The sequence below is a fragment of the Oppia nitens genome, unplaced genomic scaffold (genome assembly GCF_028296485.1).
Source record: "Oppia nitens isolate AA-2021 unplaced genomic scaffold, nextdenovo-longstitch-racon4-pilon3 scaffold25_pilon_pilon_pilon, whole genome shotgun sequence".
NCBI classification, from domain to species: domain Eukaryota; kingdom Metazoa; phylum Arthropoda; class Arachnida; order Sarcoptiformes; family Oppiidae; genus Oppia; species Oppia nitens.
This window is the reverse complement of record NW_026533205.1, coordinates 1,207,942-1,232,232: the sequence shown is the minus strand read 5'-3', so window position 1 is coordinate 1,232,232 and position 24,291 is coordinate 1,207,942. Positions and strand designations below refer to the sequence as shown.

The 24,291-nt window shown below is 23.9% G+C and overlaps 3 protein-coding genes across 3 annotated transcripts; 2 read left to right on the top strand and 1 right to left on the bottom strand.

Moving 5' to 3' along the window:
- The first annotated feature begins 612 nt into the window (after nucleotides 1–612).
- On the top strand, nucleotides 613–4,590 carry LOC128954161 (ATP-binding cassette sub-family C member 2-like). Its single transcript, XM_054299731.1, has 8 exons — nucleotides 613–800; nucleotides 940–1,537; nucleotides 1,602–2,074; nucleotides 2,186–2,577; nucleotides 2,950–3,064; nucleotides 3,176–3,210; nucleotides 3,326–3,863; nucleotides 3,958–4,590. Exons 1-8 carry the CDS (start codon nucleotides 654–656, stop codon nucleotides 4,588–4,590), a joined length of 2,931 nt encoding a protein of 976 aa, XP_054155706.1. The 5' UTR covers nucleotides 613–653.
- Nucleotides 4,591–5,416: 826 nt separating this feature from the next.
- LOC128954160 (cytochrome P450 3A13-like) lies at nucleotides 5,417–11,967 on the bottom strand (the record flags this gene model as incomplete). Its single annotated transcript, XM_054299730.1, has 7 exons — nucleotides 5,417–5,680; nucleotides 6,167–6,559; nucleotides 6,681–6,859; nucleotides 7,086–7,572; nucleotides 8,232–8,483; nucleotides 9,025–9,256; nucleotides 11,897–11,967. Coding segments are annotated over 7 exons (1,698 nt in total), but the record flags the coding sequence as incomplete, so codon positions are not given.
- A 5,183-nt stretch (nucleotides 11,968–17,150) lies between these two features.
- Nucleotides 17,151–22,769, top strand: LOC128954159 (multidrug resistance-associated protein 1-like). The gene is made up of 12 exons (XM_054299729.1): nucleotides 17,151–17,185; nucleotides 17,263–17,393; nucleotides 17,573–17,704; nucleotides 17,781–18,022; nucleotides 18,089–18,364; nucleotides 18,453–19,050; nucleotides 19,127–19,602; nucleotides 20,053–20,474; nucleotides 21,124–21,238; nucleotides 21,430–21,464; nucleotides 21,534–22,071; nucleotides 22,134–22,769. The coding sequence occupies exons 2-12, from the start codon at nucleotides 17,336–17,338 to the stop codon at nucleotides 22,767–22,769; spliced, it is 3,528 nt and encodes a 1,175-aa protein (XP_054155704.1). The 5' UTR covers nucleotides 17,151–17,185; nucleotides 17,263–17,335.
- Nucleotides 22,770–24,291: the final 1,522 nt, after the last annotated feature.

Sequence of the window (24,291 nt, the reverse complement as noted above, 5' to 3'; positions counted from 1 at the left end):
GCTATTGTTTACTGAGTTTAGTTATACAGCATTTGCCGGCTTAGCCGTTGTGGTCATACTATTCGGTGCCCAATATTTTGTTATGAAAATCGGTATTAAAATCGATAGAAAAGAGTTAAAATATGCCGACAATAGACTGAATTTTATTAAAGAAATACTAAATGGCATCAAAATAATTAAAGTATTTATAAAAATAATTAGTTGTAATTAATTATTAATTTAGATTATTATTATTTTTTTATTAATTTATTACTTTTTATTAATAATTATTATTATTAAATCTTAATTATTATTATTATTAAATATAAATTAATATTATTATTAAATATTAATTATTTTTATTAATTTATTATTTTTTTATTAATTTAATTATTTTTATTAATTTAATTATTTTTATTAATTTAATTATTTTTATTAATTTAATTATTTTTATTAATTTAATTATTTTTATTAATTTAATTATTATCATTATTTGTTATTATTATTTTTAATTAATTAATTAATTATTATTTATTTTTATTTTAGTTATACGCGTGGGAACAACCGTTTATGAATATTATAACCAAATTACGTGACCAGGAGTTACTTAAAGCCAAACACCTGTACTATGTGTTTGCCTTATTGTTTATAATGTCATACATGTGTCCATTGATATGTCATTTAGTTATATTCAGTCTATATTTGGGACTGAAATTTGCCAACAATTAAGTGCTGAGAAAATATTTTTCTCCATATCATTGATGTCAGTGTTTAAGGAAATCCTATCGAAGTTATCATATGTTTATAATACCGCTGGCATTGTATGTATCATAAATTTTTTTTTTAGTTAGTTATATATGTTATACTAATTAAACACACATATAGTTTATAATAATAATAAAAAATATTAATTTGTTAATTTGTTAACTAACAAAATTTTTTTTAATTTTTTCAATTTAGATGTACGTATCGTTCAATCGTTTCAATGAATTTCTCAATTTAGATGAACATAACAACTATGTGACCAATAATACTGATAGCAATAATAATAATATGATTGATATAAATGGGGCAACACTTTCGTGGGACACACCTAACGGTGAAACCATTGGTGACGATGATGTTATAAAGGACTATACATTAAATCAAATAGATTTGCATATCCGGGACGGTATGTTTGTAGCCATAGTAGGCGATGTCGGCTCTGGTAAAAGTTCACTGCTGTCGGCCATTATCGGCGATATGGAACTGATTGACGGGACAGTCAATGTTAGACCGGGTGTTAATATGGCATACGTTCCACAACAGGCATGGATACAGAATGCAACCATCAAACAGAATATTATGTTTGGAAAGCCGTTCGATGAGGAACTGTATGACCGGGTGATAGATAGCTGTGCTCTCAGACCTGACTTAAGACAACTGGCCGGCGGAGACCAGACAGAAATTGGTGAGAAAGGTATTAATCTGAGTGGCGGTCAAAAACAGAGACTTAGTTTAGGCCGAGCCGTCTATTCCGGTGCCGATCTATACCTACTCGACGATCCACTTTCTGCAGGTATTTAACTAATATTAGATTTAAAATAATTTATTTATTTATTTTTGTATATTTAATATTTTAGTGGACAGTCATGTGGGCAAACATTTGATGACTGAAGTATTGGACTCGAAAACCGGTATTTTAGGTTCAAAAACCCGATTGTTGGTCACAAATCAATTGTTTATGTTAGCCGATTGCGATCTAATAGTTGTACTGAAAAATGGCAAAATTATATCTACCGGTACTTACGGACAGCTATTACGCGATAGTAATTATTTTCAACAATTAATTAATCAATATTTTAGTGAACGGGTCGATGATAATAATAATGATGATGAAGATAGTAAACGGAACGATAGTTTGGAGACAACTGTTTTTAATAATAATAATAATAATAATAAAAATATTATTGCCAATAATGATGATGGTGAAATTAGTATTGAACAATTTAATAATAATAATAATAGTGACAATATAGTTGCCAATAATAATAATAATGAACATGCACAATTAATTGATGAGGAGGGTGCCCAAAGTGGGCTAATAACTATGAAGGTATAATATTTTATTATTATTATTATTTATTATTATTATTTTTTTTAATTATTATTTTTTAATTATTATTATTTTATTATTATTTATTTATTTAATTTAATTACAATACAGATATTTATCAAATATGTCCGATCCATTAACATAATGTTTCTGCTAATTTGCCTACCGGTGCTCACATTGAACACTGCTGTCAACTACGGCATAAACTTTTGGCTGGCCTACTGGTCCAAACAGGTTGCCACCGGTTTGGATACCCGTAGTTCACTATTTTATATGTTAATATTTGGCGCATTGATACTTGGTCAGTTTATTCTGCAAACAGTCTACCGATTTGTGTACGCCATAAGCATTATACGCACCTGTATCCGATTGCATCGTAAACTGTTGGCACGTGTTATGCACGCACCCATGGAGTTTTTCGATACGACACCATTGGGTCGTCTATTGAATCGTTTCAATAAGGATATGTATCTGATTGACATACATTTGCCAGTTATGTTCAGGTAATTCAATTATATATAAATATTATATATATACAGTACATACATATATCAGGTGGGGTTAGGGTAGAGGTAGGGCAAGGTTATCTAACCCCCACCCCCACTCCCCACCAGAAATCTAGATGTTTGTATGATTTACCCCCTCTCACCCATCCGGTGGGTAAAGCCAAAAAGTTATGGGTTTCCCCACCAATTTTCGGCAACCCTTTAATATATATATATATATAATACAGTATATATATATATATATATATATAATATACAGTATATATATATATATATATATATAATATACAGTATATATATATATATATAATATACAGTATATATATATATATAATTAAGTAATTAATTAATTAAATAATATTTCAATAGTCAAGTATTAGATTATTGTCTACAATGTATTGGTATTGTTGTGTCGATTTCAATACTGACGCCAATGTTTTTGATACCATTGGCAGTGACTGTCGTTGTCTACTATTTTCTACAGGTATTTATATGTATAGTAAAACACATACACACACAAAAAATATGACATTTAATTAATTAATTAATTTTTAATAACTAACTATTTATTTTAAATTTATTTTTTTTTATCTAGAACATTTATATAAAAGCATCGTGTCAATTGAGACGGTATGCAAAAAAAATTATAATAAACTAAATGTTATAAAACATAATAATAAATATTATTATTATTACAATAATTATTATTAATATATATATAAATATATTGTTTGATATTTTATAGTTTAGAGTCTATCAGTCGATCGCCAATTAATTCACATTTAGAGGAAACACTTAACGGCTTATCCAGTATTAGGGCCTATGATTGTAGGGATAGGTTTATACGGGAATCGGATAATAGGATTGACAACAATTCAAAATGTTTGTATCCGTATATTGTGGCCAACAGTTGGCTATTAACGCGTCTACAAGTGCTAAGCAGTATACTTGTACTGTTTGCTGCCGTTTTTGGTGTTATCAATAAGGATAGGCTGACCGGTGCCGACATTGGACTCTCGCTGGCAAATGCCATAACATTGACCGGTATTTTGGAGTTTTTTATCGATTCATTGGCTCAAACCCAGGCAAATCTGGTATCGTTTGAACGGATTGATGAATATTGCGGTTTGAATACAGAAGCCGACTGGCAATCGGCTACCAAATTGCCAGATAACTGGCCAGAAAAAGGTTGTGTCCGTTTTGATGGATACGGTACTCGCTATAGACAGGGCTTGGATTTAGTTATCAAAGGTATCGATATTGATATCAAATCTGGAGAAATGGTAGGCTATAGTGTTAAAAAATATATAAGTAATAGGTATCACATATTTTTTGCTATGTCTCTAATATACTGTATATATATATATATATTAATAGATCGGTATTGTTGGCCGAACCGGTGCTGGAAAGTCATCGCTAACACTGGCATTGTTTCGACTTATTGAGCCAGCAATGGGTCGTATAGTTATCGATGGCATAGATATCAGTCAATTAGGTCTACACGAGCTGAGGTCGCGGTTGACTATTATACCACAAGAACCGGTACTGTTTTCGGGAACTATTCGCTCAAATTTGGATCCGTTCGACAAGTTTTCCGACGACGATCTCTGGTCAGTGTTAGAACAGTCGCATCTCAAAGAGTTTGTACTGTCGACTGATGCCGGTCTCGACCATCCGGTTACCGAATCGGGTGATAACATGAGTGTCGGTCAGCGACAACTTGTATGTCTGGCTCGGGCTCTACTCCGACACACGTCTATCCTTATCCTCGATGAGGCCACGGCTGCCGTCGATGTCGAGACCGATGCACTCATTCAGCAAACTATTAGACAGGAGTTTAAGTCGTGTACTGTCTTAACGATTGCCCACCGAATCAATACAATCCTTGATTACGATCGGGTGTTAGTCCTAAGCGATGGACGGGTAGCCGAGTTTGACTCACCCGACAAACTGCTTGACGACAGGACAACCATTTTCTACTCACTGGCCAAAGATGCCGGTGTTATATGAATTGAAATTATTATGATTTTAATTAAAATATTATTAATAGTTATTTTTTTAGATATTATAATTTTTAATAAATATTTTTCATATATATTCATATCTAATAATAAAAAATATTTATTAAACTTTAAACTGTTTTAAAAACTTTACTATTATTTGCAGTTCATTTGTAAACTTGTTATTTAATTAAAATATAAATTTTATAAACTGTAATATACAGTATATATATATATATATATTGTATATATTAATTAATATTATATGCATATATTATAATCAAAAAATAAATAAATAATTAAACCAGAAATTATATTTAAAAAAAATATTATATAATAATTAATGTTTTTTTAATAGCTTATTATATTTACTGTATTATTATTACTATAATTAATTTTATTGTTAGATATATATTAATATATATTTGAATAAATTTTTTTAAAAAAATAATATCTAAAAAAACAAAACAATAGTATACTTGTAATAAATTCTTGATTAATATATATATATAATATATATATACTGTATATTCTGTATATAAAAAAAATATTTTTTATTAATTTTTATTTATATTCAATTTGCATAAGATTTAATTAAAATTTAAATAAAAATTAAAGTAATATTAATAATTGATTTTAGATTTTATAATTACGTAAGTATATATATATAAATTTTTAAAAATAATTATTTTAATAAATTTTTTAATAAATTTTACAAACTATAATTGAAATTAACTATAATTTCTATGATTTGACTTTTAAACAAGTAAAATAGTTAGTACAATACTTTAAGCATAATTAGATAATTTAATTATTATTAATAAAAAACTTTTTAATAATTATATTTTTGTTTGTTATTGATATTAACATTTGCTTTACTACACACTACTGTTTACTAAAACATAATTAATTAATTAATTTTGTTGTTGTCTAAAAATCTAATAATGTTAACAAACAAAAAAATCAAAATAATTTTAATTAATTTATTGCCATTGGTTGCCATTATTTGATTTATTTTACTGGCGTTTCTCAACCCTAACAAAAACCTCTTTGGGTGTCATTATACCAAACACTTGATATTTGTAAAACTCCAGTGGTTTCTGAAAAACCAAAAAAAAAAATAATATTTATTTATTTTTTCAAAAAATAAGTTATCATTGAATTTATATTTTATGATTCTATGTGTGTATGTGTATGTGTATGTGTATGTGTATGTGTATGTGTATGTGTATGTGTATGTGTATGTGTATGTGTATGTGTATGTGTATGTGTATGTGTATGTGTATGTGTATGTGTATGTGTATGTGTATGTGTATGTGTATGTGTATGTGTATGTGTATGTGTATGTGTATGTGTATGTGTATGTGTATGTGTATGTGTATGTGTATGTGTATGTGTATGTGTATGTGTATGTGTATGTGTATGTGTATGTGTATGTGTATGTGTATGTGTATGTGTATGTGTATGTGTATGTGTATGTGTATGTGTATGTGTATGTGTATGTGTATGTGTATGTGTATGTGTATGTGTATGTGTATGTGTATGTGTATGTGTATGTGTATGTATGTGTGCACCTATACACCTACCCCAGTGTCATGAAAGCTATATTTATGGACAGCATTGACCAGTGCTTGTTTGACAATCATCTGTGCCAATCGCATACCAATACAATTTCGAGGTCCGCCACCAAACGGCAGGTAAGTATAGGGATGGTGTGTCTGATTTTCGGGTAGAAATCTTTCCGGTCGAAACCGATACGGTTCGGGATAGTTGGCCGGATCGTGATGTATAGAATAGGTTAGTATATGAATCAGTTGGCCTTTCCGGATCTGAATGCCATTATCAGGTCCTCCTAACTGATAGTCATCGCTAGCCTCCCGTTCCAGTGCTATAGAGTTAGGATATAAACGCAGTGTTTCTTTGATAACGGCGTCCAAATATTTCAGTGAATGTAAGGTTTCGTAATCGGCTATCGATTCCTATATAAAAATAGTATACATATATATATATATATATATATATATATATATATAGTGATAATGTTAGCGCTTATGTAGCTATTTTCACAACAACAACAACAACATAAAAAATAAACCGTACGTCCGATTGGCGGTCGTGTTGGCCGCGAAAATAGTCGGCCACTTCATCGTACAGCCGCTGCTGACAATCGGGATTCGCGGCCAACAAATGTGTGGCATTCGATAGGGTTGTTATGATATTTTCAAAGCCGGCCACAAAAAACACGACACACGAAGCTATTAGTTCATCGTTTGTTAGATCTATTAAAACATGAAACATAAAACAACAAAAAAATACAAAAAAAATACAAAAAATACAAAAAATACAAAAAATACAAAAAATACAAAAAATACAAAAAATACAAAAAATACAAAAAATACAAAAAATACAAAATAATACAAAAAAATACAAAAAAAAAATTATTATTAAAATTTTTTTTAAGTTAAAAATTTTTGTTTTGTTTTTTTCCAAACAAAAAAAACATACATTTTTTAAAACTATCCGTTTTATTATTGTTGTTGTTATTATTAGTAGTATTACTACTATTATTACGACCATTACTACTACTACTACTACTATACTCTCTGTATTTTTCATCCACTTTATCATCTGAATGGGTGGCGAACTCGGGTCCAGTACTACCAGTACTACCAGTACTACCACTACTACCAGTACTATCATCATTGATAGAGTCAAGCATTAGCTGCAATAAGTCGACCCGTTTGGGTGCAGTACCGGGACTTTCGGTCAGTGATTTTTGACGCCTTTCCTCAATAACCTGAAGGGATAGTTGGTGAAAAAATTCAATGACCTGGGTATCGAAAATCGACAGTTTCATCAAGTGGGCCAATCGTGGGACAAACATCAGGAGGTATAACATGGGACCAAATTCATGACTAAGTAGTTTACAAGCGTTGACTATGATAGGGTTGTCGGCGTCCATCATGGCATCGACTTTAATGCCAAACGATACCTATATATATATATATATATATAGTATATATGTATGTATAATAGATAATAATCTTGTATATAAATATATTAGATAAACTAGCTAGCTAAATTATTATTGATTATTATTTTCTTTTAAAAAAATAAACTATATAAAAATTGTATAAAATACTAAAAATATAATAATATTTTAGATAAACTAACTAGATAGCTAAATTATTTATTTTATTGTTTTTTTTAAATTAAACTATATCTACTAAATTTTTTTCTATGTAATTTTTTTTAAAAAATCAATAATATTGATAATAATAATTTAGATAAACTAACTAACTAATTAGCTAGCTAAATAATTTTAAAAAATTAATCTATACCTAATAAAACTAATGGTATGCAATTTTTAAAAAAAAATCAATAACAATAACATTTTAGATAAACTAGCTAGCTAAATTATTATTTGTTTATTGTTTTTAAAAAAAATTAAACTATAAAAAATATAAAAATAATATATTAGATTAACTAACTAACTAGCTAGCTAAATTATTTTTTATTGTTTATTTTCAAAAAAAAAAAATTAAACTATGCCTACTAAAAATTATTATATCAAAAATTGTAATAATAATTAATTAAAAAGTAAATTGATATTTTTTAAAAATATTTCCTATCCTAACGATAGTACTGTACCTGTAGTATGACTTCCATACTGTAGGCGCAAAATAGCCGTTTCATATCATAGCCAACCACCCGGTTAGTAGTAGTTTTGGCTGCGGTATCCAAATTTCTGTCCAACGTTTTCAGACAGTCGCCAATCAATGGCAACATTTTGCGTAACTTTCCCAATGTAAACGTAGGCGATACGACTGTCCTAACCCGTTTCCAGTTTTCACTTTTCAAATTGGGTAATATTTTGTCCATTAGTAGACCGGTTGATATATCCTAACAAATAACAAAAATTAATTAATTAATTATAAAATAATATCATAAATAAATTTAAAAATCTTTGAAAAAATAATAAATAATTTAATTTCTATTTCAAAAAAATGTTAATTTAAACAAAATTATTAATAATAATAATCAGTTAGTTTTTATTAGTAATAATAACAGTTAGATTATATATTATTGTTTTATAACTTTATATTATTAATATATATATCTATATCAATATATTCAATACTAAAATTATTTTAATTTATTTAATTTTTAAATAAAAATTATATATATATAAAAAAGATTTATTTTATTTATTTTTTTTTGAGATAAAATTATTGTTTAACTAAATTATTTACTATCGTTATAATTATAGTTTTTTCTAAAAAAATAAGTTTTTTTTACTAAAATTTACTAATAATTATAATACAATATTTCAACAACAAAAACACATAATAAATATGTGAACAACAAATAAATTACTAATTAAATTAAATAAAAACTATTTTTTTTAAATAATTTATTTATATATTATATTTAGATTACATACCCGTCTGTTAGTAAATATATGAAAATCTTTGACCAAAACATCCCGTATGAGGTCCGGGTCGGCCAGATATAGTACCGGTCGGGTAGACTCGTAGACGCCGAAACATTTGCCGTACCGGCCGTACAATTCCTGTTCCCATTTGAACCATCGCTTATACAGGCGCTGCCAATAGCCAAACGGCGCTGTCCTAACACCCTGTGTCTCCCAATAGGTATATTTTGAGGCATAGTATCTAATTGTGACCAAAAATTATATATAAATACATGAAAAAATTATGTAATAATTATTTTACTTAATATATATTGTCTCAAAAAAAATATTTTCATAACAAACCTGTAAATTGCATACAAACTGCTTATTATTATTATTATAGCAATAATTAATAAATTATTTAAAATTTTTAACATATTTTTTATATAAAAAAATAAAATTAGTAATTTATAAGTTATATATATTTTACTATATATATATATATTAGATTATCAATATAATTTATAATAACTAAATAGTAAATATATTGATATATTAAGTTTATATAAATTTTATAAACTAAAATTTTTCTAATTACATATCAATTTATATGATATTAAATAAATTATTTTTTTATTTAAAAAATTGCAACATTTCTAAATTAAGATAAATTATTATTTTATTTTTTTCTAAAAAAACAACAAAAATTGATAAATTATATCTAATTTTTTAAATGTAATCATAAATAATTCACAATAAAAAGTTATATATAAAACATTTGTAAACATTTCTATTGAATTTTTGTTTTTGTTTTTTATTTAGAAATTATTTTAACTTATTTTTCAATATTGCAATTTATATTATTATTATTATTATAATTAAAATATATTACATTATATATTATAATTAGTGATAGTAATAGTAATTAAAGCAAATAAAACATATAACAAATAAGTAAATTATATATAAAAAAAATAAAAAATTTTCAAACAAAAAAAATATAAAAATTATTTTTAACTTTTCTACTAACCTGTAGATTGCATACAAACTACATATTATTGCAATTGTTAGCGAATTTATTAGCAAATTGTTATATAAAAATTGTAACATATTTTTAAATAACAAAAAATAATTATAATTATTATATAATAAAAAGTTTTCAGAAAAAAAACTGTGTATAATATATTCAATTATAATTTATTTAAAAAAAATTAAATAAAATAGTTTAATATATTTATATATATATATAATTAGTTTTATTTAGTATTTCAATATAACGTTAATTACTATATATCGATATATAATTAATAATTTCTATAAAAACCAATTTATATATATATCATAAAAATCACTTAAAGATTATTTTTGTTGTTTTTTTTAATTATTTTGTTATTTCATATTTTTTATGACTAACACAAAATGCAATATCTTTATTTACATTAAAAAAATATTATTAATTATTAATTAGAAATAAATATAATTGATTATTATTATTATTATTATTATTATTATTATTATTATTATTATTATTATTATTATTATTATTATTATTATTATTATTATTATTATTATTATTATTATTATTATTATTATTATTATTATTATTATTATTATTATTATTATTATTATTATTATTATTATTATTATTATTATTATTATTATTATTATTATTATTATTATTATTATTATTATTATTATTATTATTATTATTATTATTATTATTATTATTATTATTATTATTATTATTATTATTATTATTATTATTATTATTATTATTATTATTATTATTATTATTATTATTATTATTATTATTATTATTATTATTATTATTATTATTATTATTATTATTATTATTATTATTATTATTATTATTATTATTATTATTATTATTATTATTATTATTATTATTATTATTATTATTATTATTATTATTATTATTATTATTATTATTATTATTATTATTATTATTATTATTATTATTATTATTATTATTATTATTATTATTATTATTATTATTATTATTATTATTATTATTATTATTATTATTATTATTATTATTATTATTATTATTATTATTATTATTATTATTATTATTATTATTATTATTATTATTATTATTATTATTATTATTATTATTATTATTATTATTATTATTATTATTATTATTATTATTATTATTATTATTATTATTATTATTATTATTATGTGGGCTCGTATCTATAGTATGGTAATGGGTCTTTGATTGGTTCCTGATGTATGATCTATTATTATTATTATTATTATTATTATTATTATTATTATTATTATTATTATTATTATTATTATTATTATTATTATTATTATTATTATTATTATTATTATTATTATTATTATTACATAAAAGTATTACATAACTTTAAATTTAAAAAACAAAAAATATTGTATATATTTATATACCTTATTATATTTCGGTAATACATTAAAAAAATATATTAATTGACGTAAATATGATTATCAAAAAAATAATAAAATAGTAGATATTGTAAAACTTTTGCAATAATTTTTGTTTAAAATAATAAACATCAATTTAAACGTAACTATTGACGGTTAGTAATTATTTTTATTATTAAAAACATTTACGTGAAAAAATGAGTTTTAATTTTCTAAAAAAAATATTTTTTTAAATTATAGAATGATTTTTTAAAAAAATAATTAACATGGAAAGTTTTTTATTTTTTTAAAAAAAATATTAGTTATTAAAATATATTAATAAACTAATTACTAATTAACTAACTAACTAATTAACTAACTAACATGTAACAAATAAGCAAATTAAATATAAAAAAAATTATAAACAAAAACTAAAAATAAAAATTTACAAAAAAAATTAATATAAAAAATTATTTTTAAATTTTCTACTAACCTATAGATTGCATACAAACTGCAAATTATGGCAATTATTAGCGGATTTGTTAGCAAATTGTTATATAAAAATTGTAACATATTTTATAATTTTTAATAACAAAAAAATAATTATAATTATTATATAATAAAAAGTTTTCAAAAATAAAACTGTGTATAAAATATTTAATTATAATTTTTTTATTAAAAAAAATAATAACTATTGATATATTTAAATAAAATAGTTTAATATATTTATATATATATATAATAAGTTTTATTTTTAGTATTTCAATATAACATTAATTACTGTATATATATTGATATATAATTAATAATTTCTATTTAAAAACCAATTTATATATATGTCGTAAAAATCACTTAAAGATTATTTTTGTTGTTATTATTATTATTATTATTATTATTATTATTATTTTGTTATTTCATATTTTTTTATGATTAAAACTAAATGCAATATTTTTATGTTTACATTAAAATTATTATTATTATTTATATTAATTATTAATAAAGTAAATATAACTGATTATTATTATTATTATTATTATTATTATTACATAAAAGTATTGCATTGTTTAATTGATTACAGTATTAGTGGTAAACATTTTTTTTGTCATAAATAAACAAATAAAAAAAAGTTTATATTTTTTTGAAATAAAAACTTTTGACATAAAAATATAGTCATAAAATTGTTTATCAAAATTGTTTTTTATCACTATATTTTCAAAAGAAAATTATTGCATAATATACAGTATATATATATATATATATATTAAACAACAAATACCGTATACCCTAACATTTTTTTGAGTACTTTAGTTATAAACTAAATGTATTTAATTAATTGTTAGATTATTTTGTTTGTTTTTTTAAAATAATAATTTATTTTAGTATATTTACATAGTATTTATTAATAATAACTTTTTAAAAAAATTAATTATTAAAGATTTTTTTTTGTTGAAAAAAAAACAATAGTTATCTGTATTATTATTTAATAGTATTTAATAGTTTAACAAAACTAAAACAAACAAATTTTTATGTATTGCATACTATTGTTAGCAATTTATTAATTTATTTTAATTAAAAATTTTCTTTATTTATAAATATAATACAATTATTATATATATATACATTTTTTGTTATTAATTTAAGTGTCATTTTTTTTTGCTGTATAATAAGGTACACGATTTTGATTGATATAATAAATTTTAATTTATTATTTTTGTTTTAAATAAATTATATTACATTAATTAATTATATACAGTATATATTAACTACACTATTACTATTTGCTATTGTCTAATAAAATAAAAATAATAAATATATAAATATAAATATATATATATATATAATTTATTAATCCTTTTGAAAAATACTGTTAAAACAACTACAGTATTAATAATATGAATCAGTAAACAAATAATTAAATGCTAATTAAATCATAAAATAAATTAATAATAAAATAATAAAAATCATTTAGATTTCTAATGTTAGTGACATTAAATCAAATATATTGATTCATAAATATATAAATATATTTTTAGCTATAAAAATATATATATTTCATACAAAATACATCATACAATAAATATATGTTTATAAAAAAAAGCAAATTATTTGAATAATAATAATAATTTCATACTAAATAAAAAAAACTGATTTAATTGATTAATGATAAAAATTGATTGATTAATATTTTTTTTAATAGTAATAATGATCATAATTATTATAAAATTATTACATTATGATTAAATTAAAATAAAATTTTTAAGATTATTTTGTTTAAAAAAAAATAAACAAAATTTTCTATAAGTTTTATCAGTGAATAACATAATTATTGAGAATTTTTTTTTGATTTAGTTATTTGTTTATCTTATTTATTAATAAAACTTTTTTATTATTACTATTTATTTATAAATCATTTTATTAGTTTGTGTTTATTTTATCATTTTTTTTTATTAGTTTTATTTAAATTTAATAAATAATTTTTACTAATAATGCAATAATTTAATCAAATCAGTTATAATCAAATATTATAATTTTTTTTTTTGATAAATATATCTTGATAACTTTATTGAAACATTAAAAAAATATATATTAAATTAAATTACTAACCAATTATATTATACTGTATATAAAAAAAAATTAATGACAAAACATAAATTAATTTTTTTATATATAAAAAAACAGTTTATAGATATCAGTAAACGTTTAGAGTTTTATTTTATTTATTTTTTCTAATAAACATTTATTATAAACTTTTATTTAATTTTTTTTATAACTAATAATAATTATTAGTACAGTACTGGTGTCCAACTGTCCCCTAGTTGACTGTCCCCTAAAAATTGTAAGTATAATTAATATTTGATTTATTTATTTTTTAAAAAATTTTACTGTTTTTTAATAATATAATAATATTATTAATAATACTTTATATTACATATAATTAATTATATATTACTTTACTGTACATATACTTTACATACAAATTTTATTTTCAAAACTATATAACTTTAAATTCAAACATTCAATACTATTGATTGCTATACAGTCAAGTGGTAAACACAAGGCGCCGCTACTAACACACTCATAGACACACACACATACATACACACACACAATACACACACATACACACAAATACACACACATACACACGCATACAGACACATACACACACATACACACACATATACACACATATATACACACATATACACACACATACACACACATACACACACACACATACACACACATACACACACATACACACACATACACACACATACACACACATACACACACATACACACACATACACACACATACACACACATACACACAATTAATACAGCAATAATTAGTTATCAATAGTTTTTAATCATACATTAACCGTATATATGATTAGACAATATTATTATTATTTAATTGTTGTAAAAAATAAACTTTTAGCTAGATCATTTAATTTTCTTTTTGCTTAGTTACAAACTAATAACAATAATAATAATAAATGTATCTAGCTATAATATACTAGCTAATAATAATAATAATATAATAGATGGCGCACACAATATAATACTATTGTTTTGTGTATATATTTTATTTGCGATAAAATTGCATTGAATTTATTATTATTGCATATTATTGTAAATATTTACAAATTCCTTATATAATAATAATAATAGGATGTATATATTGTTTTTTTATATTATCTAATCCTCATATTTTTTTTTATTTATTTTTATATTTATTTAATTTGTAATATATATATAAATATATTGTTTAATTAAAATAACAATAATATAATAATAATAACAAATCAAAATCAAAATAAAATATATAATATTTGTTTTCAATTGTAATTATAATTATTTATTGCTTATTATTATTATTATCATATAATTCTGTCAATTAATAAAACCATTGATAATATTGATAATACATAACACATAACATATATTATTGACAGTAATTATTATATATATATATATATATAAAGTATATATTATTAATAATAATAAACAGAATATTTTTTGTAGAAATAATATAATAAATATATTTTTGTGTTTTATTTTGTAATTAAATAATTATTATTATATTACAGGAAATATTACAAAAATTTTTGAAATAAAATAATAATAATAATGTTGGAAAATATATGCAATGATCAACTATGGGTAAATATTTTTTATATAAAATTTTTTTATTGATTTAATTTTTAAAAAATAAAAATTATATACCTAATTTTTTTGTTATTAATAAACTTTATAATTATGTTTATTTAATAAAAAATTATTATCACATAAACAATCACATTAAACAATTGATAATCAATATTATATCATATATTTATTGTATTAATTTAATTTAATCTAATTAATTATTATGTTGTAATTATAATTTTTTTTATAAATTGAGAAAGGTCAATGTGTTTCCTATTGTATTGTTTTTATTAGTTATTGTCTAGACATAGGAGGTTATATATATATATGAAATAATTTTATCTTGTTTATTTTTTATTATCTATTATTGTTGCAATATATTTGCCAACCTTTAGATAAAACATAGTAATTAACTTAATTAAAAAAAAATTTTGATTTTAAAAAAATTAACTGTATATTACTTTTTTTTAATTAAAAAATAACATTTAATAAGAAACAATAACTAATTACAATAGATATAAACATATTATATATATATAAACATAAATAGGACTATAATAATAATTTTTTTTTTTTTTTGATATAAAGTTACCACAAATATCATGGTATACATTAGCACCCAATCTAAGCACATGTATGTTAAACACATGGTTCATATGGATTCCCTTTATATTCTTGTTGTTATACATACCGAACCTAATGTGGAAATGTTATCACAAAACTAGTAATAATAATAATAAAAACCCAATTCAATGGAATTATTACAACACCAGTAGATTATGTATATGTTTGTTGAGCACTGGTATACTAATAGCTGAACTGGCCTTAAGTTTATGCCGCAAATATCAGTGGAACGATAGTCCCAGTACTGCATACATACTAGGGCTGGGCATACAAACTATGGCCAGATTACTACTATGTCTAGTGTTTAACATTCAACGTTTGTACGGTATTATCACTAGTGGACTGATTTGGTTATACCTATTGTTGGACACTATTTTCGGTTCATTTTCTATGGCCACCTATACTATCAACAATAATCATCATATGCTATACAACTATGAATTCATTATGTTTTGCCTAAACTATTCACTAACTTGTATACTACTAATCTATTGTCTATTTGCTGACCATCACCAGTACATACCAGTAGTACCAGTAGTTGACACTAATAATACTCATATGATATCCAAACCCAACAACCAAAACAACATGTGTCCCATAGAGAGGGCATCGTTCACATCGAGGCTAACCTATCACTGGATGACCGGTTTGTTTGTGAGGAACTGGAAAAAGACAATCGATTTCAAGGATCTCTGGCCACTGCCCAGCCCTGGGTTCAGTACTTTACATAACTTTAAGCGTTTGTTTCAACAAAATCTTTTTGAAATACATTATAATAATAATAGACTAAAAAATTATGATAACAAAAGTGATAGCGATTTACATATATCGACAAAAAAGTCATCATTTTTGTCGTGTTTTAATAATAATAATAATAATATTAATAATTACAATATTAGCTTATTTTTAATAATTATACAAAAATTTGGTCTAAAATTTTCATTATTATGTATTGTATTATTTGTATCGTTGGGCTTGAAATTGTGTCAACCATTAGTTGTAAAGTATGAAAACTATTTAATTATTTGTTTTATTGAAATTTTTTTTTTACTTAATATTATTTTATTTTATTTTTTTGTAGATTATTCATTGCTTATGTAGACAATGATCAATATAAATGGCACGGATATGTCTATACTGGACTACTGGTGCTCATGAATACCGTATCCGGTATATTGAATGCCTATTATATACAAGCAATCAAATGTCTAGGTTTGTAAATAATTTTTAAAAAAAAATATAATTTAATTTTTATAATTTTAATTAAATAAGTCTAAAAATATTTATATATTATTGTTTTTTTAGAGTATAGATATATACTGTATATATAGTATATTAAATCAATAGAGTATTTAAGTTAAATAATATAATTTTATTTTTTTTAATAATAGCTATGAAAATCACATCATCGGTAATGTCGGCCGTCTATCGCAAGTCACTGGTGTTGAGTAACGGTGCCAAACATCAGACCAGTTATGGCGACATAACTAACCTAATGGCTGTCGACTGTCAACGAGTTAATGGTTTAGTAGTATTAGTAGTATTAACTATCATATAATTATAGTTATATTAAATTTATATATATATATATACCGATAGATTATTTCCAATGGTTGGCATATGTTTTGGTCATACCTTTACTCATAGTTATGACAACTGGTCTATTGTATACAGAGTTTAACTATACATCATTTGCCGGCTTAGCCGTAGTGGTTGTCATATTTTCGGTACAATACTATGTTATGAAAATCGGTGTCAAAATCGATAGCCAAGAGCTTATATATGCCGACAATAGACTGAATATTACTAACGAAATACTGAATGGCATTAAAATAATTAAAGTATTATTTTTTGATTATTATATGATTTTTTTTTATTAATTAATTAATTATTATTATTCATTCTAGTTATACGCCTGGGAACTACCGTTTATGTCTATAGTATCCAAATTACGTGATCAGGAACTACTTAAAGCCAAACACCTGTACTATGTGTTTGCTGTATTGTATGTCATGTCATACATGTGTCCAATGATATGTCATTTAGTTATATTCAGTCTGTATTTGGGACTGAAATTTGCTGAACAATTAACGGCTGAAAAGATATTTTTTTCCATATCATTGATGTCAGTGTTTAAGGAAATCCTATCAAAATTATCATATGTTTACAATACTGTTGGTATAGTATGTATCAACAAAAAAATATATACAGTTATATATTATTAAATAATTAATTTAATGATTATTTTTTTTAACAATATATATACTTTAGATGTACGTAACATTCAAACGATTCAATGATTTTCTCAATTTGGATGAACATAACAACTATGTGTCCAATAATAATGATAGCAATGATAATAATAATATGATTGATATAAATGGGGCAACACTTTCGTGGGACACACCTATTAATGACGATACCATTAGTACTGATATAAAAGATCATACATTAAATCAAATTGATTTGCATATCCGTGAGGGTATGTTTGTGGCCATAGTAGGCGATGTCGGCTCCGGTAAGAGTTCACTGTTGTCGGCAATTATCGGCGATATGGAACTGATTGATGGGTCAGTCAATGTTAGGCCGGGTATCCAAACAGCTTATGTTTCACAACAAGCGTGGATACAGAATGCAACCATCAAACAGAATATTATGTTTGGAAAGCCGTTCGATGAGGAACTGTATGGCCGGGTAATAGATAGCTGTGCTCTCAGACCAGATATACGACAACTGGCCGGCGGAGACCAGACAGAGATCGGCGAGAAAGGCGTGAATCTGAGTGGCGGTCAAAAACAAAGAGTCAGTTTAGGCCGAGCCGTCTATTCCGGTGCCGATCTATACCTACTCGACGATCCACTTTCTGCCGGTATTTTTAACTTATTTATTAGTTTTATATTTATACATAAAAAATTATTTCAAATAACTTTATTTAAATATTTTAGTGGACAGTCATGTGGGCAAACATTTGATGACCGAAGTATTGGACTCGAAAACCGGTATTTTAGGTTCAAAAACCCGATTGTTGGTCACCAATCAACTGTTTATGTTACCCGATGTCGATCTAATAGTTGTCCTACAAATGGGTAGAATAGTATCCGTCGGTACTTACCGGCAGTTAATATGCGAAAGCAATTATTTTCAACAACTAATTAATCAATATTTTAGTAGTAGTAGTAGTAGTAGTGATGGGTTCACTGTTGATGATAGTGAACAGGGAGGGACAGGTAGTTTGAAGACAACAACAAAACTATTAGTTAATAATAATGTTAATAAAGTTAATATAACAGCCGATACTGATGATGATGTTATTGTTGTTGACGACAATATAGTTAGCAATAATAATAATAATAATAACGAAAATGATCATGCTCAATTGATTGATGAGGAGGGTGCTCAAAGTGGACACATTGATATTAAGGTATTATTATTATTAATAATAATAATATATTTTAAATATATATAAATAATTAATTATCATATGTTAATTAATAGTTATTTTATTTAATTTTTTGAATGAATTAAAAACAACTCAATATATAAATTTAAAAAAAATAAATAATTATTAAAAATAAATAATTATTAAAAATAAATAATTATTAAATAAATATATATAAGTTATTATATTTTATTAGCTTTAGGTGAAAAAAATAGTATTATTAAACTATAAAATAAATTAATCTAGCTCAACAAAACAAAAATTATTAATAATAACAATTTATTAAATTTTTTTTATATATAGTTTTAAAAAAATTTAAATATTTTTATTATAAATAATTATTTTATACATTAATTATTTTTATATTTTTTTCTCTCATCAATTACTAAAAAAAATTAATAATAATATTTATTTATATATTTATATATATAGCTATTCATAAAATATGTCCGATCAATTAATAAAATGTTTCTAATGATTTGCCTACCGGTGCTTACTTTGTCAACCGGTATCAACTATGGTATCAATTTTTGGTTGGCCTACTGGTCAAAAAATATTACTACTAATACTACTACTACTAATAATAATAATACCATCACTAATAACAACAGTCCATTATACTATATGATAATATTTACAATAATGATACTGGGTCAGCTGATATTGCAAACAGCGTACAGATATTTCTATGCTATCAGTATTATACGTACATCGAAACGATTGCATAGGCAACTGTTGGCACGTGTTATGCACGCACCCATGGAGTTTTTCGATACGACCCCGGTGGGCCGTCTATTGAATCGTTTCAATAAGGATATGTATCTGATTGATATACATTTGCCAGTTATGTTCAGGTAATTCAATTTAAAAAATAAATATTATATACATACATATATCAGGAGGGGCTAGGGGGAGAGGTATGGTAATGCCAGATTAACCCCTCCACACTCCCCCCGCCAGGTTTTTAAAAGCCAAAAATTGTTATGAGTTCCCCCCACCCCACCAATTGATATACATTAGGCCAGTTATGTTTAGGTAATTCAATTTAAAAAATAAATATTATATACATACATATATCAGGAAGGGTTAGGGGGAGAGGTAGGGTAATGCCATATTAACCCTCCCGCCAGGTTTTTAAAGCCAAAAATTGTTAGGAATTCCCCCCCCACCAATTGATATACATTAGGCCAGTTATGTTCAGGTAATTAATTTAAAAATAAATATTATATATACTGTACATACATATACCAGGTGGGGATAGGGGGAGAGGTAGGGTAATGCCATATTAACCCCCCCCCCCATTCCCCCCGCCAGGTTTTTAAAAGCCAAAAAAGTTAGGGTTAGAGTTTTTCCCCACCAATTGATATACATTAGGCCAGTTATGTTCAGGTAATGGGTATTAACAACAACAACAAAACAAATTAATTTTTTAAAAATATATTTATTATATAATATATTAATTAATTAATTAATTTTATATTTATTTTTTTTTTGTTTTTTTAGTCAAGCATTAGATTTTTTCCTACAAGTTATCGGTATTGTTGTGTCGATTTCAATACTGACGCCAATGTTTTTGATACCATTAGGTGTGTCAGTCATAGTATACTATTTTCTACAGGTATTTGATTGAACCATATATTTAATTAAGAAAAAAAAATTTTATTAAAAATATTAAATATATATATTTTTTATCTTTTATAATTATATAATTATATATAAATATATCAATATATATATATATTGCAATATATATATATATATAACAAATATATAAATAATCTTTTATATTTTATAATTTTTTTTTAATAGTATATCTATATTAATGCATTGTGTCAATTGAGACGGTAATTATAGTAATAATAATAATTTAATTAAATAAAAATAATAATAATAATTTAATTTTTATTATTTAGCTTAGAGTCCATAAGCCGATCGCCAATATATTCACATTTAGGCGAAACATTGAACGGTGTGTCCAGTATTAGGGCCTATGATTGTAGGGATAGGTTTATACAGGAATCGGATAATAGGATCGACCAGAACTTGAAGTGTCTCTATCCGTATATTATAGCCAACAGTTGGCTATTGATTAGACTACAAGTCCTAAGCAATTTGCTTGTACTGTTTGCTGCACTGTTTGGTGTCATTGGGAAAGATAGTCTAACCGGTGCCGACATCGGACTGATCCTCGCAAATGCCATTACATTGACCGGTATTTTAGAGTATTTTATCGATGCTTTTGCACAAACCCAGGGATATCTGATATCATTTGAACGGATAGACGAATACTGTAGTCTGAAAACTGAAGCCGACTGGCAATCGGGTCAACAATTGTCGGATAAATGGCCAGAAAAAGGTTGTGTCCGATTTGACGGATACGGTACCCGATATCGACAGGGATTGGATTTAGTTATCAAAGGTATTGACATCGATATCAAATCCGGAGAAAAGGTATTGAAATCAATTGTGTAATCATTTTATAGATATCTAATAATAATTATCTAATTTTATAGATAGGTATTGTTGGCCGAACCGGTGCTGGAAAGTCATCGCTAACACTGGCATTGTTTCGACTTATTGAGCCAGCAATGGGTCGTATAGTTATCGATGGCATAGATATCAGTCAATTAGGTCTACACGAGTTGCGATCGCGGCTGACAATTATACCACAAGAACCGGTACTGTTTTCGGGAACTATTCGCTCAAATTTGGATCCGTTTGACAAGTTTTCCGACGACCAACTTTGGTTAGTGTTAGATCAGTCGCATCTCAAAGAGTTTGTACTGTCGACTGATACCGGTCTCGACCATCCGGTGACCGAATCGGGTGATAACATGAGTGTCGGTCAGCGACAACTTATATGTCTGGCTCGGGCTCTACTCAGACACACGTCTATCCTTATCCTCGATGAGGCCACGGCTGCCGTCGATGTGGAAACCGATTCACTCATTCAACAAACTATTAGACAAGAGTTTAAGTCGTGTACTGTCCTAACTATTGCCCACCGAATCAATACAATCCTTGATTACAATCGGGTGTTAGTCCTAAGCGACGGACGGGTAGCCGAGTTTGACTCACCCGACCAACTGCTTGACGACAGGACAACCATTTTCTACTCACTGGCCAAAGATGCCGGTGTTATAAAATGAGTTGAAGTTTTGAATTTAGACATTTCAAAAATATATGTTAAAATTTTTATTTAAATTTTATTAAATTATTTTAGTACGACAATAGTAGTTAAAAATAATTTGTATAGAAATAGAAAATATTTATTTATTTATTTTTAGAAAAATATATTAAAAATATATATATTTGTATTTTCATAAAATATCTTAATTATATGTAAAAAATAATAAATTATTTTTTTAGATTTTATAAATTTTATATATATATATATATAAATAATGTGTGAATCAAAAATTATTGATCAAATTTTCTCACAAAATATCATATCATATTTGATATATATATAAATTAAAAGTTATTATAAGATTAAAAATAAAAAAAATTGTATACAAAAAAAATTACTAATTATAACATTTTGTTAAGTTATTTTAGATAATATTACAGTAGTTTCTTAGATTAAAATTTATAATTTAATTTATAATTAATTACTTTATATATATATATATATATATATTTATGTTTTTTATGTATATTTAAATTTAAAAAAATAAATTGTTAACTCATCATTACGTCTACTATTAATATATATTTTATACATATATTAATACAATGTTGAAACAAAAATTAATTTTTTTTAAAACAAAAATTATTAATATGATATCTAATGAAATGTTTCTTTATGTTTTTAAACAAAAATTTAGTATTTTAATTATCTAATATTTTTAAAAAAAAAATAAATGTGGGTCATTAAAATATTGATATCAATATTTCTAAATATAAATATTTATTAATTATATTTTTTTCATAAAATTTATATAGAATTTATTTTATAAATAAAAATAAAATAAAATTTATTTAAAAAAATAAATAAATAATTTATTGCTTAAATTGTATTGTAGTATAATTAATGTTTGTAAAAATTATAATTTACTTTATAATTAATTAGTAAATTACTAAATTATAATTAATACAGTTTATAATATGTTTGAATCAATATGTTTAGATCAATTATGGGTAAATATTATATAATATTTTATATAAAAACTAAATTAAATATTTATAAATAATATATAAATTTATTTAATAATTATTATTTTTCTAATATATACTGTATATATATATCAATATATATAATTATATTAGAAACCAGAATTTTCATGGTATACGACATCACCGCAACTGAGCTCATGTATGCTAAACACATGGTTTGTTTGGATTCCCTGTATATTATTGTTGTTATACATACCGAACCTAATGTGGAAATGTTGTCACAAAAATATTAATAATATTAATAAAACTACAATTCAATGGAATTATTACAACACCAGCCGATTATTTGTTTGTTTGTTAAGCACTGGTATACTAATAGCGGAACTGGCGTTAAGTTTATGTCGTAAATATCAGTGGAACGATAGTCCCAGTACTGCATACATACTAGGGTTAGGCATACAAACTATGGCCAGATTACTACTATGTCTAGTGTTTAACATTCAACGCGTGTACGGCATTATTACTAGTGGACTGATTTGGTTATACCTATTGTTG

Bases quoted from the DNA above. Each gene is read 5' to 3' on its own strand.
- LOC128954161 (XM_054299731.1), top strand. From the start codon at position 654: ATGTCATTTAGTTATATTCAGTCTATATTTGGGACTGAAATTTGCCAA. The intron at 2,578-2,949 runs GTAATTCAATTA...ATATTTCAATAG, and splicing joins CATTTGCCAGTTATGTTCAG to TCAAGTATTAGATTATTGTC. The intron at 3,065-3,175 runs GTATTTATATGT...TTTTTTATCTAG, and splicing joins TTGTCTACTATTTTCTACAG to AACATTTATATAAAAGCATC.
- LOC128954159 (XM_054299729.1), top strand. From the start codon at position 17,336: ATGAATACCGTATCCGGTATATTGAATGCCTATTATATACAAGCAATC. The intron at 17,394-17,572 runs GTTTGTAAATAA...TTTTAATAATAG, and splicing joins ACAAGCAATCAAATGTCTAG to CTATGAAAATCACATCATCG. The intron at 17,705-17,780 runs GTTTAGTAGTAT...ATATACCGATAG, and splicing joins CGACTGTCAACGAGTTAATG to ATTATTTCCAATGGTTGGCA.